At 38.7% G+C, this 20380-nt stretch overlaps 1 protein-coding gene across 1 annotated transcript; it reads right to left on the minus strand.

Annotated features, from left to right (window-relative positions):
* Positions 1-20327, minus strand: INTS13 (integrator complex subunit 13). The gene is made up of 17 exons (XM_042835051.1): positions 20255-20327; positions 19363-19594; positions 18011-18085; positions 15760-15962; positions 15416-15496; positions 13988-14078; positions 12403-12531; positions 10781-10865; positions 7594-7683; positions 7249-7338; positions 5016-5194; positions 4063-4233; positions 3506-3660; positions 2323-2553; positions 1130-1269; positions 314-449; positions 1-77 (listed from the first exon to the last, which is right to left on the minus strand). Exons 2-17 carry the CDS (start codon positions 19585-19587, stop codon positions 38-40), a joined length of 2121 nt encoding a protein of 706 aa, XP_042690985.1. The 5' UTR covers positions 19588-19594; positions 20255-20327; the 3' UTR covers positions 1-37.
* Between the last annotated feature and the right edge of the window lie 53 nt (positions 20328-20380).

Genomic DNA, 20380 nt, shown 5'->3' on the forward strand with positions numbered 1-20380 from the left:
CCCCCGTGCAATTTAGCCAAATTCTGTTTGAACAAAATCACTGTCGTCCAGTTTTTCCATTCTCTGTCGTTTCCATTCTGAAATGGCAGAAAGCAATTGGTAAGGATCATCATTGTTAATACAATCAAAAAACTAAAAAAAAAAAAAAATAAAAAAAAGAAACAAAAGCTGCAATTTTTGTTTTATAAACTTCGCATACTTTAATCCTCAAAAATGCAAGCAGTTCTTTTAATGAAAATCAACTATTAATCTATTTCAAACTATTGCATTTGACTATTGCTTGAGTAGTAGTGATGCATTCATTGATACAAACCCATTTTCTTCTTTCAGATGTTGGTACAGCTCAGCTTTGTTGTTGACAGAGTTCAAACGACCAATAAATTCTTGGTGTTTCCTAGAATTGGCAGTATTAATCCTGTTGCTCCATAAAGACAGCAAGGACATTGGCCCTAAAATTGCATGCAAAAATAGGTAAAATCTGTAATTGGATGACTTATAACCAAGTGATTTAATTCTGTGTTCCTAGAACATGAAGTTTCTGAAGATATTAAGACTTTGGTAGTACAGCATATTAAAAACACTAATATTAAAAAGCCTTCTAATATAGACTACGTAAGTATGACACACACAGAGTTACAGCAGTTGAGTTGCTGCTTTATAGGAGATTGACTTTGCTTCACAAGCAGCATCATAACACAAACTCAGCCATTATGACAGACAGTAGCAGCTCAAAAAGGAAAAGAAGCCAGTGATAAATGTCCCTTTCAACAACTAGACAGTTTGGCATGTCTACATTCATTAGTCAGCAAGAGACAGCTGTTTCTGATATCCACTCTTAAACAATGTTTCTGTCAGCGTACCTCAGCTAGCACCAGCAGAAATATGTCCTTGTCCCTTGTCAATCCAATTGCCTATCTTTTAGGTTGACACAGTATCTTGGGAGTCTTTCTTTTGACATTGACTTGTTAAGGTTAACACGTGTACTTAACAAGAGTTTCTCAGCATTAATTAAAACTTCTCTTCACTAATTCAGCTTTTACTCCAGGATCTGCCTCATTACCTTAGGGAAAGAGACTAATATACAAATTTTCAAGTGAAAAAAAAATCTGTCACAATCCTTCTGTTTTACCTTTTGCCTTTTCCACTACAGGCATTTCATCCATTGTTATAAGAGGCTTTTTGTTGGGGGGCTCAGGAGAATCGGGGGAATCTTTTATAACTTCTGCTTCTGCTAGTTCTTCTTTTTCACGATCCAAGAGACTTTTTAACCTTTTTGAGAGAGAAGGAAAACAACGAAGATACACTACAGCAGCATCTATTATTTCCTGACATCTTTACTCTTCAAGTGACCCACTACCCACATCATGAGGTTTCTTCTGACCGCTTGTCAAACTGGGAAACTTGGGAAAACTAGTCAAATAATCCTCTGGAAGACTTAAGGGAAAGACCTTAAAATATATTTTCACCTCCTTTAAAATATTTATATCATACTCACTGAGGTAGTTCTGTCAAAACTGAAAAAGATCAACCAACAATGAATATACAGAATGCCAATTTTTTTTTTTTTAAATATGATCCAGGTTTACATTCTGTATCAAATTGCTACAGTCTCAGCCCTTGCTTTGCTCCACCTGTCAAAGCAGAAGTAGCTGTAGAAATGGATTTGATCATATGCAGAAAGGCAAGAAGATCATCAGCACAGTGACAATAACACAGGTCAAAGTGTCCATCCTCCTAAGCAATCCTAACATGTACAAAACTACATATTAAAAAAAGCTTAGTAATGCAAGGTGCTTTCTTTAGAATAAGTAGTTTGAAAGAAGGAAACCAGATCTGAAGTGCTTCAGAAGTTAGAATAATCAAAATGAATCATAAACTGTAGGTGCAAGGACAATCATCTTTGGTGTTCAACTGAGGAGTCCAGCCTAATTAATTTGGATATACCCAACTACCATCCAATTGACTGCAAAAATGTGACTGGACAGTTGATTTCATGTTCTAATATTCCTACAGTATACTAAGTGTTGTAGTTACAAAGTAGTGTAAAGCCCTGCTGTCAGCAGCCTGTCCAAGGTCCATATTTGTGAAATATTCTTACTTTGCAAATATGATAAGCAGGCACTGTAATAACATAGATGTTTTTCCAGCTTATCAATGGCCAATTAAACCGATTAAAAAAATTGTGGTTCAGAATCATTGTTTATGCTTTTAAATGTGGCTTACCAACAAATCAAATTAGAACCCATTTTACAGCAGTTCTCTTGCAGAGCATCATGACAAAGGTTATTATGTCACGGTTTTACATTCCTTTAGAAGATTTACCTTTCTGATTCTTGCCATGGCTTATCTGTTTCATAGTCCTTTCCTGACTTCTCTGACTTGTCTTCTTTGTCTTCTCTCTTTCTGCCTCGTTTCTTGCGTTCTTCTTCCTCTGGGGGTTTGCTTCTGCAAGCCATCAAACACTCCAAGACCCGCTGGTGCTTATCAGAGTTGCCAATGTGTGCTCGTACCAGAGTTTCCAATTCATTCCACATAATCCGATACTGTTCATCTCTAAGCAAGGGTAGGAAAAGCACAACTGTATATAGGATAATCTAAATCATTAATCTACTGAATAGCTAAATTAAAGACTTTTTTTTTTGTGTTGTGCTGTTTTGATTTTATTTATCCCCTGAGCTTCTTCTTCATGTGAAGATGCACCCACACCTCAGATCGTCCCATCCTTGCAATTCATGGAACCACACCACGTGATCTTTCCCCACTAAGAGTTCAGTTTAGTTGAAATGTAGATACTGATTCCACTGACAGCAATTTCTTAACTTTCATGAGATCTGACTGCCAAAAGTTACTTCTGAATTCAGTCAACTGTTTGCTAAGCAGCAAGTTAAGCAATATTAGGATGCAGATGACCACTCAAGTACTGGAACACCCATGATTTATTTAAATATTTGCATAAAAACCAAGAATTAGGAATCTTACATTGGTTGACCGTAAATGACTTCCAGGTGCCTGGTGATCTGTTGCAGACTAATTTCTTTCCAGTTAATTCTTGGAATTACAATGTATGCATATGTCACCATTGGAACAACAAATAAATGGAAATCCTATGCAGACTTTAAAAGGAACATCCTATATTTTAAGTAACAGTTTCAAAGTTATTGGACTATTCTAATAACTCACTTTTATATTGCTGTTTGTTTACAATATTCTCAAGCTCCCCTTCTTAGTCATTTGACATTTTTCCACTTTTTCCTCCCATAGCTTGTCACCTTCCTCGATCATTTCTGTACTCACATTTAACACTCACAATTTTTGCAGTAATAACATCACTGCTGTTTCCTAACACTCGGCACAACCACTGTCCCTAAATGGTGCGAGCAATTTGTATATCATTTAGTAGACTCCATATTACCTTTGGCCACATTTTAAAAGCATGTATGAAAACAATATAAGTAATATATTTTCTGAGAAACATCCAACAACAACAAAAATATTTGTATTTAACCTTTTAGGACCCTTTCCTCTGGTACCAACTGTTGAAATTGGCAGCGGATCATTTTTCCTCTCCATATCTACCAAATTGTATATTGTTTTTTGACAATTCAATACATCCTCATCTGTCATTGCTTCTTTTACAATCACACTGGCTAATGGCACTACCTGCAATACAAAACATAAGTCAAGAATGGGAAGTCCACATATTGCAGGAAACTAGCAGGACAAAGCAAAAGCAGTCTGTGTAACCACGGAACAATACACAACAAAAATACTACATTCTCTCCTGAATTTAATAGCAACACTGAGGTATAACCACAGGCATGCCTTACTGTCTTTACCCATTGCAACTCAGCAGCTCTTTAGCTAAGCCAGTTTCAAGTACAGCACTCAATTTGGATTAAACAGTTATAATCTACTGACATTAAGTACTGAAGTTAGAAACAAATCTTCAAATAAACTCATTTTGTGACAAATGATTTATCGTAGAGTTAGTGCTTCCGCCAAGTAGCAGATTCAGACTTACTCTAGACCAGAAGAAAAGGTTACACACCCAAGATTACTTACAGCTTGCATATTGAAGATGGTAGTCTGAGAAATAATCATAGGCCAGTAACGAGTATGTTTCTCTAATTGATCTTTTGCACGTTCCAGTGGAATTTCAAGACTTCCATCAATCTTATATCTGGGTTCTAGAAAAGGAGTTAATCGGTTTTCCCTCATAAATTCACCAAAATCCTAATGATAACCAAACAAAATAAAGTTAGGAATTTCTCTAACAAAGTAACTTTCACTGAATGGGTGAAACAGCATACTCTCGCCTATCGTTAACTGTGTACCACCATCACTAAACCTGACTCCAACACCCAGAGCCCTTCTTCTAGCTTTCAAATTTGTGACATTCTTTGAGGTGAACACAGAAATTCATAATAACAGGGGTTAAAAACTGACACGAAGTTTTTAACAAGAAGGTCTTCTGGACTTGTAAGGTATTTCGTGCATGGTAAGAAGCTTTACTATGTTTTTCTGGAAGTCACTCCTGCTTACGTACAGTAGATGCAAAGGAAGTGTTAAAAAAAAAAAAAAATGCCAGCTTACTGTCTGTTCTATAATCAGAGTTCAAAGCTGACAACTTCATCTACTACTTATTTCACAACTCATTCACACACAATCAAGCCTTCCACCAATGACCATGATACAGTTGTTCTATGTGTACCCAGCCCATAGTAAAACCTCGCCAGGAAAATGCTGTTTCAGAATCAAACCAAAGTTCAGATATGGACAGTGCATAAGGCAGCAAAGTGTTTCCTCAGCATGGAAAGGATTCTATGAAGCACACATGACAATGAACGGATGTTCTACTTTAAGTATACATCAATGTATACAAAGAAAATCAGATTATGATGTCATGTAAACCACCCCAGATCTCCAGAACACACACTAGAATTTCCCATACACAACACCATTGCACTACATCTCTTGTCATTGATGTGAAAACCATCTAAAAAAAGGAGTCTTACTGTAATCCGGTAATCAGTAACTCTCCCACCGCAGCCTTCACTAATTGATGGGGGATCTTCTAGAATTGACCGTGAGCTGCTTAATACATGCAGAAAAATTTCTCCTCCATGGCTGCTGAGCATGTGACTAATTACTTTCGAGCCAGACTTGCGTGGCTGTTCCAACAAAACAGAACGACCTGATGGAAGTGAGATCAGCTTCATTAGCCACCATGTATCGCAATTTTGAATTACAAAAACCATATACATGGAGGTTTGGACCAAACCATTAAGACTTTGAATCCGTTTAAGTTGTGTTTTGACCTTGATGAGCAAGAAACTTTTTCAAGCTTCTACTCTATTTCCCTAAACAATACAGTAAGCTTTTAAATCTTACACAGAACAGCTGAAAGGCCCCCCCTCCTGGGAACACATTACTGCTTTCTAAGCAGGACATTATTCCTAAGAAAAATAAGATTTTAGACATTAATATGGTACATTGTGTATGAATGGCTTGTTATTTTTAGTCAAAGATGATGTTGTATACTTAACCATTATCTTGCTCTACTGCAGAAACTCATTAAAAGCATCTTCTACAAAGAAGCAACATAACCCACTCAAGTATAAAAGGTATCCATTTATTCTACTTTTAATACTTACAACAGGTACAACTTTCCAGACACACTAAACTTGCTGACTTATTTTCATTAAAATACACTAAACAAAGACGAGTAATCTTCAAATAAATTGTTTATTACAAGGAACCAGAAACAGAAGATTAGAAGGGAGGGTTTCCTTAATATACTATCAGTTTTAGTTCTAATTATTTTTTAATAATCAAAGTACTTTTCCAGTACAGAATCTTTAGAAAAATACACAGAATAACTTCCCTGGGGAAAAAAAAACAAACACATCCCATTAAAAGGATGTTCATAATGCAGCCTTTTTTTTTTTTTTTTGCTTACTGTAAAGAAACAATTGAAGCTGACTACATACTTCCAGCATTACAATAAAGGATATCACCACCTACTGAAATAAATGTTTCTTACTATGCATTCTACATACAATACATAGTAATAGCAGATACAATGTATTCTACATTCGGATTCAGTAAAGAACTTTCAGGATTCAGTATTTGCTCTCTACCTCTTTCCTCTCATTTCCAGTTATTTACATGACACGTTAACATACTCAGCATTTTCACAGCATACAGACATACCCCTCTTTGTACAGGCTGAAATGTGGCAAGTTTGTTAGCAGAGGTAGCCACTGTTAGCAAAGTCCAGCCCTACCATCAGATCAGAGCCAACCCCAGCCACCTCCTAAAGGGACCCACCATCACCAGAGCTGAACCACGAGCAACGCTGGGTTCTCCTCTGGGACAGCACCCTTTTAAAGAAAGGGAAAAACTGCTGGACAACAACAGCTGAGAAAAAGGAGCAAGGAATGTGAAAAACAGCCCTGCAGGTCAGTACAGAAAGAGGGGAGGAGGTGCTCCAGGTGCAGAGAAGAAATGCCCTGCCCATGAGAGGCCCATGGTGCCTATGCCTAGGCTGTCCTCCTGCAGCTCATGGGTACCACACAGAACAGATCTCCACATGCAACCCACACAGGACTCCACGCTACTGGAGATGAATGCAGCCTGAAGGAGGCTGCAGCCCATGGAGAGCCCCCACAAGAGAGCAGGCCCCAGGCAGAAGCTGGGGCCTGTGGAGAAGAGCTCATGGTGGGACAGGAAGCCATAGAGGGGACCAGTGCAGCCCTGAAGTGTGGGCCCTGTGGTGCAGAAGCCACACTGGAGCAGTGCTTGGGGAGTTGTGACCTGCGGAAAGCCCAAGCAGAATCAGTTCCCTGTGCTGGAGCAGGGGAACAGTGATCATAAAGGAGCAGCCAGGACTAAGCACTATGAGCTGACTGCATCCTCCACTCCCCTGTGTCAGTCAGGGAGAGGAGGCAAAAGAACGTGCAGGGAAAGAGGTGCTTTCAGTTCTCACTGCTCTGGTCTGTTAGACAAAAGCAATAAATTATATTTATCTGCCTGTGAGGAGTCTGTTTTACCCTGAAGGTAAGGGTGAGAAGATAATTCAGTTGTCTCAACCTATAAGTCTTTTCTCATCTGACTTTCCCACCCGTTCTGTGGAGGGGAACTGAAAGAGCAGCAGATGAAGCAAAGATTTACCAATGCAAAGCCACCACAACGTTCCACTTGCAATATTAACAACTTTAAAATAATTAGCCAAGGACACAAACTTACCATTAAGGAGAAAGTTTGTAAGGCATGAAGATGGTCTGCTATTTACATCTACTGGTGAAATTCTGTATGCTCCAGTGCAGTAGTGCAATTCTAAAAAATGAAGGAGTAGAAAAGTTGAATCTAGTTCCACACAGAAAAAAAAACATCTCACATAACCAAAGAAGAGGATGAGGCTGAACAGCATTTCACCACTACTAAAACAAGATGAAATCAGCAGTGATGTATGTAGAGTAAAAGGTAAAAACAACATCAAGAACTACCTCCTTGCTTAATTCTTGTTAGTAGGTAAGGAGAACATCCAACACAAGTTAGAATAGCAGCTTTGTAAGATATCATGTTACTTACCCACACTATTTGTTCGAGGAGTACACCATTTTAACGTCACAGTTTCTTTAAATGCGCCCTCTCTGCTGCTGCCACCTACGTGATTATCACCTGCAGTATTGAGCCAGAAAAACGTGCATCATGATGTGATCAAACATTGTCTTTGTTGCACAAAAACTCACCAAATAATTCTAGTGTTTTTTTTTTTTAATTTAAGGTGCAAAATATTTAATAACGTGATCGCATACAAGAAGTAATCTAATTAAGCTAGATATTTAACAAGTGAAAGAAATCCCTTCATCAGTAGCAGTACTTAAAATAATCTTTTAAAAATCAACAGCTATTGAATGGTCGTAAAAAAGAAATGCAAGCAAACAGTGTAGCTCCAGAGTATGTTCCCCATATTCAACACTTGGAAAATTATAGATACATTTTGTTTTACCCTGCAGCAGCCTTTTTTTTCTTTTTTTTTTTTTAAAAAAAAAGGCCTAAGACTTGAAAAGCATTGATTTTCCATATACGAATCAAAACCCTTAGCAAGAATTAAGAGCCCTTCTTTCAGGCTGATTAGTTTACATACATACTGTATCTCAGCCTAAAATGAAGCTCATCTAAAGGCACATTTGACAATTTGGGCTTTAGAGGGAAAATAAAATCTGTCTTCTTATCCAGCATCTTTGCTATGTCAAATTCAATTCGAACAACTTTTTTTTTTTTTTTTTTTTTTAAATAGGCCACAAGTGTTTTATCACTACAAATATTTTTGTATAACATCACACTGACAACTGGTTTGGTAGACAGCATCTGAAGGCATTAAAGCAGATATTAATACCTATAACAATACATTATGAAACAGTCAAAACAATATGCTTGAATCCACAATAATCTGAAAGTAATTGGAGGCATACATCAACATTCTATGCAATATGTTAGGGTTCAGTCTAAGATTCTATGTAGGAACTTCTTCGATTCCATATTATAAAGATTTCCTCACAGAATATTTGTTTGGTCTGCTTACTGATCATGAAAGTAACTTGCAGTAGAGGCTTTCTTAATGACTAAGAGTTCAGTTTAAATAATTTGAATCCTTTTAGAAAAACCTCTCACAGAATAGGTTAAGGCTTGCCTCTACATGAGCTCCTTAGCTACTGTCATTAAAAATAAGATCTAATTAAATAACCAAATCTCCCCATTCCTAGTGTTTAGTACTGTTAGAAGATGGATTTCAAAAACAAAAAAAAAGGAACAAAAACTGACAAGGTCTGATGAAAACAAAGCAAAAGGCCATTGCAGCAGGAGCCTGGTTTCAGCTCCTACTAGCAGCCTTACTCCCAGAGCCTCTAGGTTTTACACAGGATTTCTGAGCCTCAGCCTTAAAGCTTTGTACTTTCAACATGCATAGTAAGTTCAAGTCAGTCAGAATTCAGTATTCTAACACCTGATTCCTTCACCCCCCAGTCTTCAATCATAAGCTTAACTAAAAGAGAAGGATCAGTAATCGTAAATGAGGAGATGCATTCTGTCCTGGAGGTGATGGCAGTCCTCTTAAGAGCAGAGGGGGAAGAAAAGTCCCCCAAAGCAGCTGCTTGCTTACACACAAACTTTTTCAAATTTGAGAAATACCCACCATTTCTTAAATAACAGGCAGGTAACTCATCTGTTAAAATATTATACTTCTAAGATGTTAAACCATCACCTTCCTAATACGCTTTAAAGCCATGTAACTGAATAGTAAAAAATATCTGTAGTCAGTAACTAAATACCTGTATTCTACACACACAGCAAGTCAGACTAAGACTTCTTATGACTCAGTGCCACTTAAAAAGTTACAAACAACACTGAGAAATGAGAAAACAGCCTATAAAAGACTTCAAATGAGACTTTAGCATTTCAGAAGAGGAACATAATAAGCATTCCACTGAACACTGGTAGACAGGGTGTTTTCGGTTGCTTGCTTTAGCCTTTAAGTACCACCAATACAGAATATTTTGCCTCACTTTATATATAAACAAACTGTGATCTCAAACACCTTCTGCAAAATTGTTCCCTCCCCCCACCCAGTCTCACAGAAGTTTTAATAGCTCGCCCAAGAGGAATATTAGGCAATTCCAAGCTACAAAAACCATACTGGATGCTTCAACACATTGAGAAAGCTCAAAAGCAACTCAAGTTTTTCAAAGCAATTACTGTCATAAACAGATCTACAGAATGATGGCAATTATTTAATAAACAGATTAAAAGCTCAATTGTTCAAGGAATAGTTTTCCACAAGTATTCAACCACCTTTTTATTTGTTTTGTTCATTTATTTTTTTTTTTTTTTTTACTTTCTGTAAAACCATCACACCTGTCCCTCAGATAGCATGCTTTTTATTCAATAAGCTCAGTAAGAAGTTGAAGTGCCCCCTCACAAATCACACACAAAAATCCTGTTTTTGAAATCTTTTATTATTACTTTACAGATCACAGATCACAGAATCAGAATCACCCGGGTTGGAAGGGACCTCAAGGATCATGTAGTTCCAACCCCCCTGCCTAGCAGGGCCACCAAACACACACATTCAGATCAGGTTGCCCAGGACCCCGTCCAACCTGGCCTTGAACACATCCAAGGACGGGGCATCCACAACCTCCCTGGGCAGCCCGTTCCAGGGCCTAACCACTCTCCTTGTATAGAACTTTCCCCTAACATCCAACCTAAATCTTCCCTCCTTCAACTTCGATCCATTTCCCCTAGTCCTGCTGTTGTCAGCCCTTTTGAAGAGTTTACTCCCCTCGTGGGTGTAGGTTCCCTTCAGGTATTGATAGGCTGCAATGAGGTCACCCCGCAGCCTTCTCTTCTCCAGGCTGAACAAGCCCAACTCCCTCAGCCTGTCCTCATAGGGGAGGTGCTCCAGCCCCCTGATCATCTTAGTAAGTCATCTTATCATCTTCTGTCTCATCACCTGATCATCTTAGTAGTCATCTTAGAACCTCCAAACTTTACAATAGACCTGTCATGAATAAATCTTCAAAGCCAACACTGCAAATGAAGTTATTAGGCTGCAAGGAACAACTGAAGACGTGCTATTTACAAATAAGGTTTCCCCTTAACTCTAATAATTAAGTCTGAAACCTGCATCAGTTCCAAACTCATAACCCCTGCTTGTAAATCCTCCTAGCATGCACATGATTGAATAGACAACATTTAGAGAACAATTTCTACTTACCACTCTTCAAAAAGTCAACATGTGCTTCTTTGTGATGAAGAAGCTCCACATCATAGTTGGCTGATGTGTTAGCATGCTGTTCTTCCTTTAAAAGAGACAGGTAAAAATAATGCATGCAATTATTTCCAAGTAGCAGTCACTAATTCTATTGATAAACTATTGTGATGATTTGACATTTAGCTCTTACATCACAGGAAAACAAGTCTCCCAAGTGCATTAGACAACAATGGGATTGCAATATTGAGGAAACAGCTCTCTGATCTATTTAAAGATGCAGCCTTCTCATTCTTTAGAGGGCTTGAAAAAAAAAACTATCTTAATGCAAGTGTCTTGACAGTGTACACAGTGGAAGGTGTAGACTTAAAACAGCTGTAACTAATTTTGCTTAAATTTATAACATTTAGGAAGCCTCACAAGAATCTAGAACAAAAAAAGCAGACTTTGAGCGTACCACCATTCTCTTAATGCTTAGATGCATGGGGGGGAAAAAAATTACTTTCAACTTCAAGTTGATGATCACTGCATCTTTAAACAGCAGCAACAAATCAGCAAAAAATGGGAGAGTAATCCCACTAATTTATTAGAAGTTAAAAAAAAACCACAAACAAGGAATTCAACATAGTCTATTACTATAAGGACAAAGATAGAAGGGAGAGGCATACTAGCAGCACACAGATCAGATTATAGACAAGGTATTTGCAAACCTAGAAGTCACATTTATCTGATGATCCATGTCAAAGTTCATTAAAAACAAATGTCTTGTGACATTTAATTCCATGTTTTAAGTTATTGGATCCATATCAAATCACTATTTTTGAAAGACTTTCATAGAAAGTGTCTGTTTTTCAAAGAATACAATAGGAATTGCCAAAAAAAATAAAAAGCCTTCAATTGTTTCTAAAAATAAGTTTTTGCCCTTACCCTTTGAATGCTGACCCTTTGCATCAGGAAGAAGGAGAATTGAAACAGAAAATTACTATAAACTTAATATTTAATTACTTAATTGCACTGATTTCCCTCCCTGTAGTGATAAGAAATAATAGGAATGTGAACAACTTTGTTCATACTTAAATTTAATAGCTTCCCCAAATAGATTATATCCAATCCTTGTCTTTGTGGTTTATAGACATTCAGAATGGAAATCCTGGAAAGCCTTTAGCCAAAAACCAGCTGTTAGTTACAAACACCTTTATTTCGAGTGGGCATGACGATCAGACAGAGGAAAGAGTCACTATGCCACTAAAATGCACAAGGGTCAAGAATATCTAACAACACAACTAGAAAAAGACAACAGAATCACAAACAAAGTAATTTGAGGCAAATAAGATAGTATTTATATGAAGCAACACAAACAGAACTGAAACAACACTTGTATTGCTGGATCTCAATTTTCGATGTAGCAATACATTTTGTTCTGTGATCCTTCTTTACATTCTTCCCTTACTTTACTTTTACTAACCTGGTCACAAACATTAAATGTGGGCTAATAAAAAAAAAAAAAAAGAAACAAAAAAAAATGATATGGAGAGAAAATCAATATAAAAAAATCATTTAAATTAAAAGAAAGCAAAGAAATTTAGAAGCAATACAGCAAGCTAACAAAGTCATGGGCACAATATTACCTTCATAGGAATGTTGGTTATTGTGGTGGAAGCCAGATCAAAGTGTTGCTGGACTAAAACATTCAGTTTCGTAGCTAAATGCCGTCCTGCACGGACACTGTGCACCTCACTGGTTAAAACAGGTGAAAGCTAAAACAAATTGACAGAGAACACCCAGTGTCAGTGGATTAGACTCCAGTGTCATCCAACAACATAAAACACTTGAAACGCTAAACTCAACATTTACACCATTAAATTCAATGAGAAAGAAAACTATCATGGAAAGTTACAAAGGGGAAAAAAAAATTGCTTCTTTTGCAGAATTCTGCAGATTGTGTCAGTTGCTACAGTTGCACTTTCTGCAACATGTCACAAATTAAAGGTGCAGTACCAACTCTGACTCATTGGTTGTCAATAGGAAGGATTTGTACCAGGACAGGGGAAAAGAACCCTCTTTCCAGGGCTAGGGTTTCCCTCCTTTAGCTACTGAGTAACAGGTGCAAAGCTCCTTTTAACTGTCTGCATGTCAGACAAACAAAACACAAGCTGTAAGTTGCATTTGATTTTCCAAGTGATGACATTGCTCATTTTTCAAAGACCAAAATCAATGATTGTCTTACAAGGGACAGATTTAATCATTCGTACAGCTTTGGGGTTTTTTTTTTTTTTTTTTTTTTTTTTTTTTTTTTTTTTTTTTTTTTAAAGCGTGACTAGTGAGTATTTCTGAACAATATTGCAGAACAGTAGCTGCATTCCCTTCCACTTGTGAAGTAGGATGCAAGACTAGATGCATTTTGTGTTAAGACCGAGACACCTTCCTTGCATTCTCGAATCAGTACATCACAAAATCATTTGCACATGTTTGCATACAAGTTCATACAGCAACACATTTTTGCTACAACTGAAATGTTCTTATATGCATCATTTTATTTCGTGATTTTTCGTGTTTTTGTAGAGTACTTTAAAGATCTGATGAACTTCAAATACTCTATATTCCTGTGATACATTACCCCTTCCTTTGGAAGCAGACATGCCTTCCAAGGCTTTTCACGATAAGGGCATTGTGTTGCCTAGCACCTGACTACACAGATCAAAGCATCATTTCGGTGTCATGAGAAAAATCACTCAGCAGTTAAATCATAATGCTTCAGCCTGGATGACATGGGACACCTTGCTGAGCAATACCAGTGTAATTTAGCAGATACATGTCAGAACATGCTGCTAGCTAGCAATTCAAGCAGGCCTTCTATAGAAAGTTATTTAACTTATCCATCCAACACACCAAGCAGTTGGTGGTTCTCCATTCAATTCCTTCTTAAAAGAGAAATCAAAACAAACATTCTCTCATCCTACAGAATCTACTTCACAAAAAAAACACAAATTACTACAAGAAGTGAAAAATATGATACCATGTATGCTTGCATACTATGAAAGAAAACATGCACTTCAGATGGCAATATGCAAGCTGTCAACTTTCCAAAGAATTGTCACCTGTATTCCTTCCTATGCCAGGGGCCTAAAGCTTTGAGGCTTAACTGCATTACCTACTGGAGTCTGACAGTATTCCCAATAGCTGCGATACATTTTCTCATTTTAAGACCTTTACCTCTTTTTTAGGGCGATCTGAAACAAGGCTGTCTTCACCAACTGGGTACGTGTGGATTAAGACCAATTCACATTTCTGGATCTGCATCAGGCTTGAAAAGAAAAACATGCTATTTAACCTACAGGGCAGCAAAAAGTATAAAAAAAAAAAAAGTATCTCACAGGAACTAAACGATCTCTTGAGATTCATCTGACCAAAAGAACACAGAATCCCAGATGGTACAATAGAGTTTCTAGAAAATGCTTTCAGAAACAAAGTTACATAAACAACATTCAAAAGCATACTTCAAAATAAAGTACTGAAATAAGCACTTGTGCATCATTCCCAGCTCTTCAGTTGCAATAGTACTTTGATGCCTTTTTTTTTTTTTTTTAAACAGATAAATGGAGCAAATCCTTGTCTACTATTTACCTTCATCACCTGAAAATGGACACTACAGAGGGTTTGTCTCAGCAAGTGTGCCTGCAAGTATTAATGGGGGGATTCTGGTGAACATGGGGCTGTGTAAATACCATGTTTATTTCCTAACACAGCTGGAAACCTGGAAAGATTGAGACACTCCTGCAACTTTTGCTACAGCAGTGTATGAAAAGTTACCTTTTAGGAAGAAATTATTTACAGTGAGGGTGGTGAGACACTGGAACAAGCTGCCCAATGAGGCTGTGAATGCCCCCTCCCTGGAAGCACTCAAGGCCAGGCTGGATGGGGCTTTGAGCAACCTAGTCTAGAGAGGTGTGTCCTTGCCAACAGCAGGGTGTTGGAACTTGATGACCTTAAAGGTCCCTTCCAACCTATGATCCTATGGTAGGTCACCCTTTACAAGGGACTTAGAATCTGACTCCCTTGCACTAGTGTCCTTCTTACATATACAAAACTGCATTTGCAGCAGCTAAATATAGCTTCTGCTATATAAATGCCTACGGAGCAATCAAGGATAAAATCTCAAGCTGCCGTATACTTTGCACAATAACATACAATTCCTGCACCAAGCAGTTCACTGTTTAATTAGACAAAGCATATGGCAGAAAAGTGGCAGAAGGAGATTAAGATATTCCTTTATTCCAAGGGAGTTATAAAGTAACACAATAATTTACAAATTAAAAACTACTTTCAAGCCCCTCAGCTATTTCACCCTAAGGAAATAGAGAAGTGAAACTAACCGGTTGCTTTCAAGAAAGAATGCAGATACAAAACTGGTTAAGCATGCCTTGTTACAGGACTGTATCATCTCATGTTTTAGATAAAGATAGGACAATATTTCATCAGATTGATATGAGGATATGGGATGATACATCAGCTTAGAACCCTCTATTACACAGCAGCATTCAAACCACTCATCAGAAGAGTTTAAGAAATACAAGTGTAAATTCTAAAGAGAACATACCAGGCACACATAGGGAAAAAACAAACTGCTGAAAGTATACTCACTGATCTGAGTTAGCTGCAAGCTTATTATGTTCATGAATGGTTTCCTGAACATAATCCTCAAGCATCCGAACATGACTGTCACTGGAGAGAAATGAACAGTTTTATGCAGTATTATAAATCCTCTCATTCAGAGCAGCAAGCCACCACATACTTTTCTATTTAAAGTGAGAATTTTTCATTGGTTACTGTAGCACATCTCCATAAACAAAAGCATGAATAAGGCAAGAAATGATTTACTAAGAATACAGCTACTTAGAGCATTAATTTACAGCAATCAATGAAATGCTTCTAAAAATGTATGAAATCTCTATTTGTTGCTGGCAGAAGCAAATGATAATACATACCTTTTTGCATTAGTAATACAGATTATTCTCCCTCTATTTCCAACACGTTCTGCATTCTCCATGAGCATGGTTCGAGCCTCGTGTTGGTACTCTGTTATTTTGCAAAGTGCTTCAACTGCAGCAACCAGCCCATGAAGTATGCTGCAGCATTCTGGATCTGCCCGAGGATTAGGTGGCCCCACAGCTGCTAAGGCTGCCATTAACTGGATAAAGGAATGACTGAAAGTTACTGTTGAGGCATCTGTTAAAGAGTTCAGTTATGAGAAAAGTTATAATGGCAACTTATTTTACATGTTACTTCACACTGACAGGAGAAAAGCAAACAGAGCAATAGAAGATCTGTACACGCTCCCAGACTTTGGAAAAGCACTGAGCTCAAGTTACCCTATGCAACTGATTTCCTATGTGTTAACAAGCTTGTACAATACAATATCATATCTCATAGAAAAATACATAGCTATATGTATATATATAGCTATATATAATTGCAACTTATATCCAATACCTATAAGAAATCCTTACTTTATCAACTGCAATTCACTTTAAGTTTCTGAAAACTTGGGAAATTTAGTTGCTTCCTAAAGTAAGCCTTTCAGAACATGAGCCCATTAGATATGAGTGAAAGTGAGAATAAAGAATGCAAATACTGTTTATACCTTCTTACGTTTCTCTGCACAAACAAATGTAAAATTCTAAAAGTATCACTAATTTACAGATGAAATGCATACCAGGCTAATTTCTTCATACCATTTATTTTAATATAATTTGGTCCTGAAAGCTGCTTGTATTTCCAAATGTTGCTGCTTATACAAATCACCCAACCTCCCAGGCTACCACTTAAAATGGTACTATGTAAAAACTTCAGACCACATTGGCCCACTAGCATTTTAATTCATAACTTAATATTGAATATAGAATAACTGAATGGCTTGAGTTGGAAAAAATGTTAAAGACTACGCAGTTGTAACCACCCTGCCATAAGGAGGGTTGCCACCCACCAGATACACATCTTTTCTTACGCTGAGGGCCCCGGGCCTTGATGGAGATGAGGCATCATGAGGGCAGAGCAGAGTGGAAAAATCACCTCCTTCAATCTACTGGCCGTGCCACTTTTGGTGTAGGCCACAATACAGTTTGCTTCCCAGCTGCAAGCACACACTGCTGGCTCACATCCAGCTTTCTCATCCACTAGGACCTCAAGTTCTCCACAAGGCTGCTCTCAGTGAATTCTCCCAGTCCCTATTCAAGCCTGGCATTGTTCCAGCCCAGGTGCAGCACCTTGCATTTGGCCTCGTTGAACCTTGTGCCCTAACACAGCTTCCAATGATCAGTTCCATGATCTTTCCACACATACACACAGTGAGGCTCACTTCTCTACTGAGAGTGTTTGGGTGACAAACAGGTGCCTCAGTGCTTCTCAACAAGAAGTCCCCAGTTACTTACACCTCTTGCCTTTTTTGGTGGCACTGGTACCAATAAGGCAGCTTACTGTGCCTACTAAGGCAGTTTGTCAGCTTACTGTGGTTGCCCCTTCCTGTCCCTTGATTGTTTCCCATACCCCTTCTTACTTCCAGCCGCAGAGCTGCATGTCTGTTCCACAGGTACATTTCAGGGGCAAAAGGCAGACTCCTCCTTTTGCTCCAAGCAAAGATGATGTTGCTGTATCCATTATCTTGCATTTTATTGGAATCTATCTCCTGAGGGCTGAAAGCCAGTTTAGTTTCTTTCTCTTCAGTCCCTCTTGCAGGGACTGAAGGCAGTGCTGTCAGTCTGCCTGCATCACTGCATAGAATGACATCAGTCTCTCTCAAAAAAATTCTGGATACTGCAGTGCCTGATGATTTTCCTCATTCAGTCTCGACACCTGCTCAAGAAGTTCATTGAGCTGGACACACTTGGAATCCCCCCTCACCCCACCCTTAGTCCCTTGGGAGACTTCCAGAAGCTGGAGCTTCCCACAACCAAAGCCCTGGTCAACTATCTTTGCACCTATGGGACCCTCAATGCTGTTCCCAACCCAGCCCCTCAACTGCTCCCACACGTGCTGGCAGCCCCTGGCTGTTCTCTTCTCACCCTGGGGACTCCCCAGTTGCAGGACCTCTTCATCCCACCCCCGTCTCCATCCGTTCACCTCCTGTGCACTGCAGAACATGCCTGCATGAGAGCTGATCACCTTGGAGAGCAACTAGTAACACATCACAATCTGCCCTGTGATTAAACTAATTCAAAAAAGAACATTTTTAATGGATACCTCTTGCAAGTTCTGGTCTTCTTGGGTCCAAGAATTCAAAACATGAGCTCCAGAATCACTCACAATGAAATTCACCTGAAAGCATTTTAAAAGTTCATGTCAGATAACAGTCAACTAAGATCACGGATTAAGGCTACCTCCCCAAAACCAAACTGACAAGGATTGCACCTCCTCCTTCAGACTAATTAATACCCTGCAGATGTATGCAATTACAAGCCAAACTGAAAATAAGACATGTACAAAAAGCATTTGGTACTGCTACATTCATAATATTACTTAGAGAGTAAATGATTAGCAACTTCTTACACAAACATTTGCTTTTAAGCAATCAAATCAACCTTGATTCTGAGTTAATAGCTCGTGATATTGTTAAGTTTTAATAAATAGGTAATAGCTTCTGCAGAAAAATCTCTGTGAAGTACTGAGGTACAGCAAATTGTTCTCCTGATGTCATCACAGTAGACTACAGGGTAAGTACCTAGCAAGATCTATTCAACATTAGAGAGCAAAATACACTGTAAAGTTGCCAGAAACAGTCAAGGGGAAGAACATCTTCCATGTCAATTTCCAGTTTATACACTACACAGACTTCAGTCATGTTTTAAATTAATTGAGCATACACTTGATATAATCCCATGATAGGCCAAGACTGCAGTTTAAATTAAGCATACGCTGTCTGAGAGCCAGGACACACAATCCACCAAAGCAGTGAGGCTGACATATCAAACCAGTGAACTTCCAGTAGCATTTGTGTCAGGCAAAGCCTGGCTGCCTTTTAAAACAGGCTGTTGGCTGCCATTACTTTGTAGCAATATCACTGTTACAACTTCTTATTTTTAAAAAAGGTGATCAGACTCGGGAAATTTCTTAAGAGTTTACTCAGTAATAAGGCAGCTTCAGGAACCACAAGTTAAAGAGCCACCAGGTATTTCTGCTTCTAAAGAATAGCTGTGCGCCCTCTCACTTTTTCAAACTTGCCCTTAGAGATACCCCTCCTATTCCTATCCAATTCCTTTGGAGTTGGTATTGAAAAGCCTTAAGTGCTACCAGGTATATATATTTAGAAGCAGAGTATGATATGCAGCAAGACCTCCCGCAAGTTTTTGTGAGCATGTTACCTTAAAGCACTACTCACATTTTGCACAAAACATGCAAAGGTCCCAAAAATTAACATATAATGGGACTTTGATGCTATTTAAAGTAATTTAAAAAGCAATTCACTGTATCAACAATACAATTATAAGAAATCATACTTAGACTTCTAACAGCAGCAAGCAGAATTAAGCTTCATGAAAACACGAAAGTACCAGTTAAGTTATTAAGCATCATGCAGAATTTGTAGAAAAACTTACCAGTTTCTTGAAAGGAAAAATGTCATACATTATTCTGCAGTACTCCATAGACGATTCCACTGAACAGGTCCATAATGATTTTGATATGGGTGCTAGAGGTATGATTCCTTGGGTCCGGTTCTTTACTAACATATCAAATTCAACATGCTGTCTACAGGATTCTGCCATATATGGGCAGTGATCCACAACAAAAACAGTTTTATGAGACTCAGAGAAGATTTTCATTTTCTTCCTAAAACAGACAATGGAATTAGAAAAAAAAGAAAGTGTAGGAGAGAAACATATCACAGAACTACCACGGGGTTTATATAGCAGAAAACTATCCTACTAGAACATTCGAGTTCTGAAGAGGTTACCTCACACTATTTAGATTATACATCGCATCCATTAGCTGCAGCAACATCCTATTAGGCTCCAGGACACCCTGTAAGTGTGCTTATATTAAGGCTATTTACGTAGAGAGAAGAAGTATCTTAGCCCTTGTGTTTAGTGTACTAGATGCCTCATCATTTCTTTGTCCCCCAGGAGGAAAGATGCAGAAAACGTGAATGCGGAGTTGAAAAATAATAATAACACACGACATTATCTTCCTCCTTCCCGTGATTAAGAGGTACGTCTAAGCAAAAATCGTACAGAAACAGCTTGCTAGTTAGAGCTTTCCTGTTAACAGTAACAGGAAGATACATACATATATATTCATATATATACACGGTTAGGCTAGACGGGCTGTGACAAAGCAGCAGGACCGAGGCTGTCAGGCTCACTTCCAGCCTTCTCTTCGCGCTTCTCAGAACGCGCGAGGAAAGGAGAAGCACACAGACGGACGTGGAGGGCACAGCCGCGGCAGCGCCCGGCCCGCCGGGGGAAGGGGCGCGCGGGCGGCGTCTCTTACTTGGGCCGACTCCTGCGGTGCTGCAGCGGTCCCGGGCCTCCTCCGCGCCGCGCCCGGGCCCTGCCGCGGGCCCGCTCCGGGGAGGAGGGATAGGCCCCGCGGGGCGCCCTAGAGAGGGCCGGGCGC

The sequence above is a fragment of the Centrocercus urophasianus genome, unplaced genomic scaffold (genome assembly GCF_019232065.1).
Source record: "Centrocercus urophasianus isolate 14NV4802_14NV808 unplaced genomic scaffold, USGS_Curo_1.0 seq_5, whole genome shotgun sequence".
Classification (NCBI taxonomy): domain Eukaryota; kingdom Metazoa; phylum Chordata; class Aves; order Galliformes; family Phasianidae; genus Centrocercus; species Centrocercus urophasianus.

What these genes read in the sequence shown, in the direction of transcription:
- INTS13 (XM_042835051.1), bottom strand. Translation starts at nt 19,587, where the DNA reads ATGAAAATCTTCTCTGAGTCTCATAAAACTGTTTTTGTTGTGGATCAC. An exon ending in TAACCAACATTCCTATGAAG is followed by an intron (nt 10,866 to 12,402) that starts GTAATATTGTGC and finishes TCTCTTTTAAAG; the next exon opens with GAAGAACAGCATGCTAACAC. An exon ending in CATCTGAAAGAAGAAAATGG is followed by an intron (nt 78 to 313) that starts GTTTGTATCAAT and finishes CTGCCATTTCAG; the next exon opens with AATGGAAACGACAGAGAATG.